The 10075-nt window shown below is 45.6% G+C and overlaps 1 protein-coding gene across 2 annotated transcripts in view; it reads left to right on the top strand.

Moving 5' to 3' along the window:
- The first annotated feature begins 2375 nt into the window (after nucleotides 1–2375).
- Nucleotides 2376–10075, top strand: part of LANCL1 (LanC like glutathione S-transferase 1) — a 28075-nt gene continuing 20375 nt past the window's right edge. Inside the window, exons 1-3 of one of the 2 annotated variants that reach the window (XM_077829401.1) lie at nucleotides 2376–2429; nucleotides 2746–2842; nucleotides 6370–6487. In XM_077829401.1, coding sequence (XP_077685527.1) covers nucleotides 2762–2842; nucleotides 6370–6487 — 199 coding nt within the window. In that variant the 5' untranslated portion in view covers nucleotides 2376–2429; nucleotides 2746–2761. Of the gene's footprint in view, nucleotides 2482–2745; nucleotides 2843–6369; nucleotides 6488–10075 lie in introns of both variants that reach the window. The other variant, XM_077829400.1, reaches the window with a different exon arrangement.

Raw genomic sequence — 10075 nt, 5'->3', positions numbered from 1 at the left:
TTGAACTGTAAAGAGGATATAATTCTAACATGGGAATATCAGACAATATTACAGGGCTCTCTATAACTCTCTGAATTTTGATATGAGCAAAAGTCCCAACACTATTTCTGCCAATACTCTGCTCACTGATCTGAATGCTAACATTTCACAACTTGTCTGGTTCGCCTTGAATTTAATGCAACGATGGCAAGATTTGCAGATTAAACAACCAGAACTATGTACTGTAGGAATCACTGTGTGGAAGGGGAGTTGAAATTGAAGGTTACTGTATTTTCCCCACTGCCTCTTTGAATAAATTACACTCTTTGATCTTTAATTTTATAAACTGTAATATAGAAAAGGACAAAAAGGACATATGGACAGAAAACTGGAAAGTACAATACACTATAATCCACTAAAAGGTGAATGCAAAAGCCTAATTTTTTACAACATATTCTCTTGTATGTTCCTATCAATGGCAAATGAAAACAGTTCCAGTAGACCCGTATGTCTGGACCCTGCACTTGGATCTTTGTGGGTTGCAATGCCACAGAGCCTGTAACAGAGTAACAGGTCTGTTAGCAGGGCTGTGCATGGGCCCAGGGGTTCAGCCATGTGGATCCAACTCCTACCTGGTGTTCTGCCACTCCATGCATTTAAAGCCCAGATGCATTTAATGCTGGCCTCAGCCAGCACCTCCTCGCTGAATTGTGAGACACAAGGGAGTCTGGAATGCTAGAGTTCCGGAGTGCACCACACTCAGGGTTGGCATGTCCAAGATTGCAAATCAGTGAGTCTGAAAGAAGTTGCTGTTGACACACTTCTGGCCCTAGCTGCTCAGATACCATCAGGAGAGCAGATTATAACTTTCCAGGCCGATAGGTGGTAAGAGCTGGACTCAGGAAGCTATTTGTAGTGTGTAACAATTCTATTGAATTTACATCTTATAAACTATATCACATATTCTTATTGCCAGCAGAGGGCAATCTTGATATGAACTGTCTCCATAGACACACAGACGGCTATAGAGTGATAGATAGATTTTATGCAGAACTCTTGTAACAAGAGATGCACTAGGGGATGTGGCCCTCAGCAGGGTTTGAATCTAAGATTAAAAGCATGAGCCTCGACTGCTTGAGCTAAAAGAGTAACCCCCGAGCTCGGACCAGGCCCGATGTTCAGTGAGTGTTCAGGTGAGGGGTATGATAAGAGTTTGACATACAGGAGTGTAGTGAGAAACTGCAGGTTATTTCCCTGGGTCCACCAGTCACATAATCTTGACAAAGGTCAAGCATCCATCGATTACAGTAGGTACTGTCACAAGGGGCAAAGGGCTCAAGAAAGTACTTCCCTTTGTGAAATGCTCTTTCAATCTCCTCCTCTTTCATCTGCCATCCCCTGGCTTTCCCACAGGACTAGGGTCAAACGCCCTCAGCAATCCACTTCAGAACATTAGATGTGGCCTGTGAACCCCATAAAATGTCATCTCCACAGCTACCACAACCATCAGCAGCCTCTCTTCCTGTGACAACACTAGAAACGGTGGCCTAATTCTCAGCCCCAACCTGGTTCTTCTGGCAGAGGGTGAATGATGAGAGAGAGTCAGGGGAGTGGGGGAGCTGGGAGTGCTGCAGCAGCAGATCAGCGGATCGTGGCCCAGGCAGGAGGGCAGATGCTGGAAAGGCCAACCTCCTACAGAAAATATGAGACATTTTCAACTTCAAAATAGGGATCTATTTCCTTAAACTGCTGCTGCATCTGCCACTGACCTGCTGGGTGACCTTGGGTGAGACATGTTGCCCCTCTGTGCCTCAGTTTCCCCTCGCAACCATGTCTGTTTAGACTGCACGCTCTTAAGGGCAGGTCTGTCTCCTAGTATATGTATGTACATGGTGCCCCATCTCAGTTGGGACTGCTATAATACAAATCATAACAATATTTTACAGAAAAATACTATTAAAACACCCCAGAGCAGGATTCTGCTAGGAAAGGGACAAGTGTATTAGTCTTATAAGCAATGTTAAAAATTCTGCTGTGGATGAGTGTAAGATCAGGTTGGCTATTTACCTGACTGTCTAAAAATAATCAACATATTATCTAGCTCTCTCCATTATTTGATATGAATTATTCTTAACCCATCTTACCCCTTAAAAAAAAAACCCTTTGGAACTTGGCAGAACACAATGTGCTGGGGAAAGCGCAGCAGAGCCAGGAGCTGCGCTCAGCTTCTTTCATGAGCTCAGCACTGGGAGCACTGCCCAAAAGTTTGGACTGGCATAAAAAAATGCCCTGCAAAAGTAGACTTCCCTCCCTGTCTCTTTAAGAAGCCGAAGGTGTGTGTGTGTGTGTGGCTGGGACTCCAGGCCCTCTCGAGCTCTCATTGGCTTGTGGCAGCAGGAAGTGGGAGGTGGAAAAGTCAGATCTGTGCTTGTTGTTGTCTGAGCTGCAGGGTGAGGTGGGGGGAAACGTGGTTTCATGTCAAGGATTCCTTCTGTTTTCCAGGTGGAGTTGTATTGTTCAGGAAGGGTGGCGGGGGGGAGGATGTTAGTAAGCTGTTGTGTTGCTTCTTTAGATCCCTGAGATCTTCTCTTGTGTGTTCGATTTGGGTGCAGCACGCTGGTGCAGCTGCAGAAGCTGGCTGGCCTGCCTGCTCTGCATCTCCCAGGAAGCTGGGGCCTGGGGGCAGGTAGCTGTCATAGCAGCAAGCAATAGCCTCAGTCTGCTCACATAACTGGATCCCAGCTTTTTCTCTTCACTCTCTTGCAGGTTTGCTGTTGCCATTATGGCCCAAAGGGCCTTCCCGAATCCCTACGCGGACTATGACAAATCCCTGGCCACAGGATACTTTGACTCTTCAGGGCGGGTGAGTTGGGGCTCTAAAGCGACTTAATTTTACAGCGCTGGAGTGTTTCTTTCTTAACAGGTGTCACGGGCTTGTGTGAGCTTAATTTTTCTTTCCGCTGTTTCTGTGGCATGGCAGCAGTGCCCGGTCGATCCGGAGAAAGGCAGGGATTGCACTCCTAACATGCCTCAAGACAGGGCTTGCGCATTCGATGTTAATAGCGTCCCGGACGTTTCTTTTTGAAATGTTTTTATGAGCTTCCTTGAGCCTTCTCGTAGGCTTACCTGAGCACCCGAGCCAGGTCAGCATTCAGGTATCTGCCATTGTCCTCTGGGACAGTTTCCCCATTTATAGCCGCCTCATCCAGTTACTGAAAACAACTATAGCGTCTAGTTTAATCCTATGAAATCATGAGCCAAGTTAAACTTTTGTAAGGAGTGGGGGGGCAAATGCTAATGGAAAAATCCTAATGTAGGTTAAAGGTTTGGATGCAGGAGAAAAAAGCCAGTCCATGCACCTGGGCAGTGGTGCTGTGTGACCAAAATCACTGGCTCTTGTGAGAGGGTTCAAAGGGGTGTGTTAACAGTTTGGAGAAGAGAATGTATATGGGGAGAGAACCAATTTCCGAAGCAGCTATCTGTGACATTGCAAACAGGATTCTGACTTCACTTATGTAATAAACACCCTGAGACTATGAGCAAATAAACAAAGCTTTTGCTTTCCCACTTGCTGTAGGTTTATTGGATATTGACAAGACAAGAAGCCACTCCATGTGGACATAAATCAGAAACACTGACCCTTTCCCCTGGGGACTTTATAAGGCCCCAGTAGTTCTGAGTAAAAAGCAGAGGGAGATTGTATAGTTTGTGTGTCTAAATCTCCCAGTCGATTCCCATACATCTGTTGATATGGATCTTGAGTTAGGAGCAGTGTTGCATTTTATTGTAATAGCGGGAAAGGTAAGATGAAAGGATCTTGCAGCCATTTGGGCGCAGGTGTGGTCTGAGAACATGTCTGGGAGCCAGAAACTCCTGCATTCTAGTCACTGACTCTCAGTGGCCTTGGGCAAGTCACTTAATCTCTCTGCTTCAGTTTCTCAATCAGTAAATTAAAATTTCCTGCACAGAGGTGCTGTGAAGCTTAAGTAATTAATGTCTTTGAAGATGAAATGTGCTGTGTAAGTGCTAAGTATTGTGAAGACGATGAAGCATTCAAACACCACAGGGGTGTTTGTTTTGGCAGCCTCTCATCCACCCCGTTTAGACTGGCTCTGTATTTTCTGAGCAACGCATCTCAGAGCCAGGAAGAGATGCCCTGACATGTAGTTATTACAGAGGGGCCTTGAGGCTTTCTGCTTCACTTTGGCAGAGGAGATTTACAGTCTCCCATTTCTGAGGATGCATCATATGCACAACCACAGAAGTCTTCCCAGTTGAAGGTGCAACATATCTGCTGTCTCATCACTGCTAGGAAGCACGTTAAAAGCTTTAACCTTATATCTCTGGATTTGGAAGTTCTTAAAGATCTTTGGGCATCTGGTGTTTATCTTGATTTGGTGGTGTTGCTACCTGAAGTTTTTATTCCACAATGTTTCACTGAGATTTGCTTCCAGAGTCTGACTCCAACAAATCAGTTCTGAGCCACTGCACTTTTATCCCCTCAGCAATTTTAGAAGCATATTATATATATATATATATATATATATATATATATATATATATATATGAAAAGTCTTTAGTCACACATTTAACAGAGCAGATCTTTGTATCTAACCCAGATTCCCTAGACTAAAAACAATAATCACAATTTATTGCACAAAGCACTTTTTGTGACATGTTCTGGAAAACAGACTCAAACAAGCAGAACTAGTTCAAAATCTTTAAGCTCAGGGGATTGGACCCACGAGATGTGCTTTCTTTAATGTATTAACCCAAAGACCACGGCATGGATTACAGTCTCTGAGTTACTTAAGTGGCAGGCTACAAAAAGAAATGAAGGGATCGTGACATGGTTAGATTTTTAAACTGATGAGTTGGATCTGCCTAAACTGCAGCAGTCTTTTCTAGCCTACACAGCTTAGTACAGTGTGAATGCTTGTGGCACACAGTTTAATAATACTCATCCACATCATACCATCACTTTTACTACAAACGGTCCAAACAGAAAAATGCTCTTTCCTTCAAAACATTGGTCCCCCCGGGCCTCTGCAAAGGTGTGTAGGAAGCAGACTGTATGTGTGTGTGTGCATACATAGCCAAGCCTTGGCATGAGACATTCTGATGCATCTGAGCTCTCAACTACTGTTCAATCTTGTTAAAACAAAACCTTTTGTTATTGCTTAAGGCTCTTACTACATTGGTGGGTGCTGCTGGAATTATCACAAAAGCATGTACCCACACAGTATGGTAGATGCTTTATCATAAGGTGATGCCATCTTGTGACATACAGTACCATATCACAGCCCTTAGACTGTCTTATGCTATAGACCTGTTCAGTCAGTTGTGGTGATCCAGAGGTGGTGATCCCAACGGTGCTATGAATGGACTGCAGTTATAGTAGTAAGTATGGAACTAAGCTCTACAATTTAATTTCATTTTTTCCAGCCAATTGCTTAGTTTCATTATCTTTTTTTTTTTCAGGACAAAGCAATTAAAATATGCCTGTAGGGGAATGAACAAAATGTTGCAGTTCACGTACCAAAATCCAGCAGCTTGGAAAACCACAGCAAATAGGCCTTGATGAATGCTAGGTTTTTAAAATATAAAAAAGTCATCATGTAGCATGTTTAGCCATATGGGAGACGGGGTGTGGAAGGTTGAAAAGGGAAGGATTTCCATTTCGTGGATTGCTCCCTACAACCCATTTTATTAGTAACAGCTAGGTCAAGCCTGGCCTGGACTAGCCTACTTAAATTAGGGCCTGAATTCTTAAGATCTTATTTTGCCCTGATGGACAGCAGGAGTAACTCCTTTAACATCAGTGGAATTTTTATGCTGGTGTGAATGAGGAGAATCAAGCCCATGCAATTTGTTATTATTAAAGTGAGATCTCAGTGCTGGGCAATCTATCACCTCACAAATACAGGGATTAAATCGTAACACCCCAGTCACTCCTGCAGTACCACAGCTTTAAGGACAGAGAATCTAGGTAGCTAACCAAGGGCGTTAGTGAAAAGCCAGCCCAAAGAGCTGCACCTTGCACCACATTCTGGATGGGAGCAGGCTGGAGCTGAGTTGGATTTCTTTTTGGAGCAGTGGCTACCCTGCTCTCAACTTCCTCAAGCCTCACCTGTGGGCCAGGGCCAGGTGGCGTGTTAGAGCTGTGGAAAAAGGCTGCCCCTGAGGTAACAGGCCGAGGTTCCAGTCCATTTTACTACTGCCAGCCAAATACAAAATTGAGCATTTCTGGCTACACTCGCTGACTGAGAATCCCAGTTCCCCAGTGTAATCCCTGCTCTCCGCCATGCAAACTCGCAGCAATTTGATGAGCCCTCGCCCAATCTGTTTGCTGATATTTACTTATGTGTGGTATTTCTTTTCTATCCACAGCTGACTCCCGAGTTCACTCAGCGCCTGAACAATAAGATCAGGGAGCTGCTTCAGCAGATGGAGAGAGGCTTGAAATCTGCCGACCCCAGGGACTGCACTGGCTACACTGGCTGGGCAGGTAGGGCAATGACATGACAAGGACATTTGAACTAGCCGGCTGCGTGGGGAAGAGCAAGTCTGCTTGTTAGCTGCCTTTGAGGTTAGGCTCATCCAGTCTCTGCCTCCTCTAGTAAAGAAAAAAACAGTGCTGCTTTATTGACTATGATGCATGGTCTCAGTCAGAAATGATCAGTGTAGACTAATGCCATGAAGCAGCCCTGGCACTTCTTGTGATAAAAAAGACATCCTACATTTGAAGCTGGGGTCCACCTGTCCTCCCCATTTCTGGCTGCTGTGGTCGGAGGGTGGGAACATGGTATCCTTGGCATTGCACTGCAATATAGGGCATGCTCTTGATCCATTCTGCTAAGGTGCTCTTACAAATAAAGCTCGGCGGGTTAGATGCCTTGCGGGGCTGATAAACATCAGAGCCTTTTAGTTTTAAGGTGCTGGCTCAGATCCAACCCATCAGTTGTGACAGAGTTGTTGGCTCCCTACCCACAGTTAGGTGAACATGAAGTGAGCAGGTGGGTGTCAGTCCAATTCCTGGTGGACATGGATGCCCGTGACAAAAGCTGCACTCGGCACTGTATAGGCAGGCTCAGCAGAGAGGCTCCATGCCTGTGGAGACCGAATTCCTCTCAGCCTTAACGGTGGCCCTGCCAGTTTGGATGGAACCATCTGGGTTGGCCAGCATGTGGGAGCTTCCATTGCCACCGTCCACAGCTACCTCTGCCTGCTGTAGATAACGGGTAACTGGCTTGGTTACGGAAGATGCCTCAGCACTGAAATCAGAGTATATTTATTTCCCAGTAAATATTTCAGGGTAGTTTATTTTTTACCAGTATTATGTGATGTAGCATGATCACCAGGCTGTTCTTGCTCTTGTTCTGGGTTACCTGTTAATGCCAATCGACTGCTCCAAAACTGGTTCTGGCCCAGTGTCTTTGAGAGGGGGAGGGAGAAGAAATGCAAGACAGCATCTAAGTCAGGAGAAACCCTGTCCTTGAACTGATTTTTCTCCTCAAAGCTACCAAAAATAGCTCTACCTCAGATCTGGAATGTAGCCAGACTTGCCATGACAAGCACCAGGGGCTGCTTCAGGTAACTGGTCCTCAGTCCCTTGTTCATCCCAAGCTTCCCTACACGAGGACCAGGACTGGCTTTGTCTTCGAACCCACTGGTCAATAAGCTTGTCCGGGTTAACAATAAGAAGTCAGAGTCTAAGGTTACGTCTACACTTGGAGGGTGTGATTCCAACCTCAGGTAGACCTACTTGGGCTAGCTCTCGTAGAGTTAGGGCAGCAAGGAGCAGCTGCCCCGAGGACAAACCCGCCCAGACCCCCTTGGCACACATTCAGGACAGCTAGCCCATTCTGCTGCTCGCCACTGCCCGTGCTTCTGCGGCCACACTACAATTTGTAATGTGCTGGCTGGATGGTGCTTTAGTATAGTCGCAGCCTAAGACCATTTCCCCCTGGTATTGCAGCAGCCTGTAGTGTTTAGGACGAAACCCTGCCTGCTCCCTTCGTAGACAGCATTAAGAGAGAATGAGCCAAGGGAGAAGACTGCCACTATCCCTGCCCATTTTCTCCGTTGTGTGACTGTTTTTGCTTTCCCTGTACTCTCCTTCTCTGGACCTAACCCAGACTCTCTGTTCCCTGCCAGCTGGGCCCTCCATTGCCACCACATGCTCTCCCTTCCCCAACTCTTTCTCTTACTTCTTCCTGTAGCAGGCCCCTCTGCAGAGAGAAGCCCTGCATAGCACCCCGATGGTGGAGAACCTGACATCACACACACCTGACAGCAGTGACATGGTTTTTGGTGACAATTCAGGGGGTGCCAATTTCTCTGCAATGCCCATACTTGTACCCATATTGCCTTATCCTGAGATCTTCACGCTGGCCTTGGTATGGCTAGGTCTGTGCCTAGGTGCTACAGAAAGTGGTACTAAAGAGAACACTTCTTGCTAAATCACTACTGGTCGAGTGCCCAAGCATGGTGTTAGAAGGCATAGTAATGCTGAAGGTGCCAAGCTTTTGAATGAGTTGGCAAACTGGGGCCCAGACAACTTGTGACTATTACTGATCCCGAGGCACTTTTATAAAGCGGTGAATTGTGGCCTGCTGGTCAAATTCCAACTCAGGAGGCCTTGCCCAGGTTCCTTTTGGAGGAACCTGTATCCTTCACTTCCTGTCCAGCACTGATCTGTGATGTCGCTGTTCAACACCTTCTGCATTTCTTCCTGGTGGTGGCTGATCTGATCCCCATGGACAGCCTGTATTTCCATCTGCTTGCAGATCCCTTGGGATGAAAGGCACTGTGTGCAAGAAATCTACTGTTAATGTGCCAGTCTCATAAGTGAATGGTGGCCTATGGAGTGGGGCATAGGCATGTTATTTGAAGTTCTATTGGATTCTGCCTATTTCCGGTACAATTCAGTATGGAAGGTTGGAGGATAAATAGCTCACATGGGCAAGACTCCTATAGTTTATTGGGAGGAAGAGCTCAACTCCCGCTGCAGGGAAGGCTTCTACCTCCATAGGGTAGCCTTAAGGAGCATCCTGCACACCTTGATTAGGAAGGAAAATGACTCGAGGGATGAAGTAATGAGCAATGCTATGGCTAGGACTTCCACCCATTTTTATTTGGAAGGGAGTTACACAAAAGGGATTCTTCCTTCTCCCCTTTCCATTCCTTCCGGGCTTGTCATTTAGAAGACTATGAAGATTTCCTGTGAGTCGCAGCCAGAGAAATGGAACATGCTGATATTATTTTGTATCCGTTTTCCCCCGCTAATCGTCGCTAGATTAATTTATTCAAAGTTGTTTCTGGATAGAAAATTAATTGGGCCATGACAGCAGCTTTTCCTCTTAATTGCTTATGTAGAAAAGGCTTGTTGAGTATCTTCTCATGTAAATCATCTCATGTAAATCAGGCATCTGAAATCAGTCGGCACTCTGTGGCTGCTAATAAGAGATATTTGAAATGAATAGCTGTGGCTTTCAGTGAGCATTCTTCCTCTGTATGATGTAGCACACCTGAGTGTACTCCATTATGCCTAGGCATACATGGCACATGCTGGAATTGAACTTCAGATGTGTTCTGTCTGTTCCTTCCACTGTACATGTGCAAGAACCCCCATCCTACTGGCCTGCATTAGTGTCAGGGGATCCCTATTTCTAGTGCGAAGAAGCACTAGTGTAATGGGGAGGAACTTCACTGCCTCTAAATAACAGAAACTTACAACTCACTTAAGCTGCTGTACTGAGCTAATCCAAAGTAATGAACAAACGCCCTTGGAGCACAGGTTTAATGTGTATTACAGTAGCACCTATAGTCTCCAAGAGAGATCAGGGCACTGTACAGACACACGAGCTGGGTCTATATCCAAAGTTGCAGCAGTTCATGGTTTGGGGGGTTTTTAACCAATTTAGCTAAGTTGATGCAAAACTCTGTGTGGACACTTAAATTTAAAACCTGACTGATATCTGTATAGCCTTCATGTAAGTTACTGATCTCAGTTAAACTGTGGTAAGCCCCTTTTGAACTGATACGTTGGTCCTTAACTGAATTGTTCTTAAACCACTGCAATTTGTGTATTGAC

Source organism: Eretmochelys imbricata, chromosome 11, assembly GCF_965152235.1.
Source record: "Eretmochelys imbricata isolate rEreImb1 chromosome 11, rEreImb1.hap1, whole genome shotgun sequence".
Taxonomy (NCBI): Eukaryota; Metazoa; Chordata; order Testudines; family Cheloniidae; genus Eretmochelys; species Eretmochelys imbricata.
Note: the sequence above shows the minus strand (reverse complement) of the source record. Positions and strands in the feature narration are given on the sequence as shown.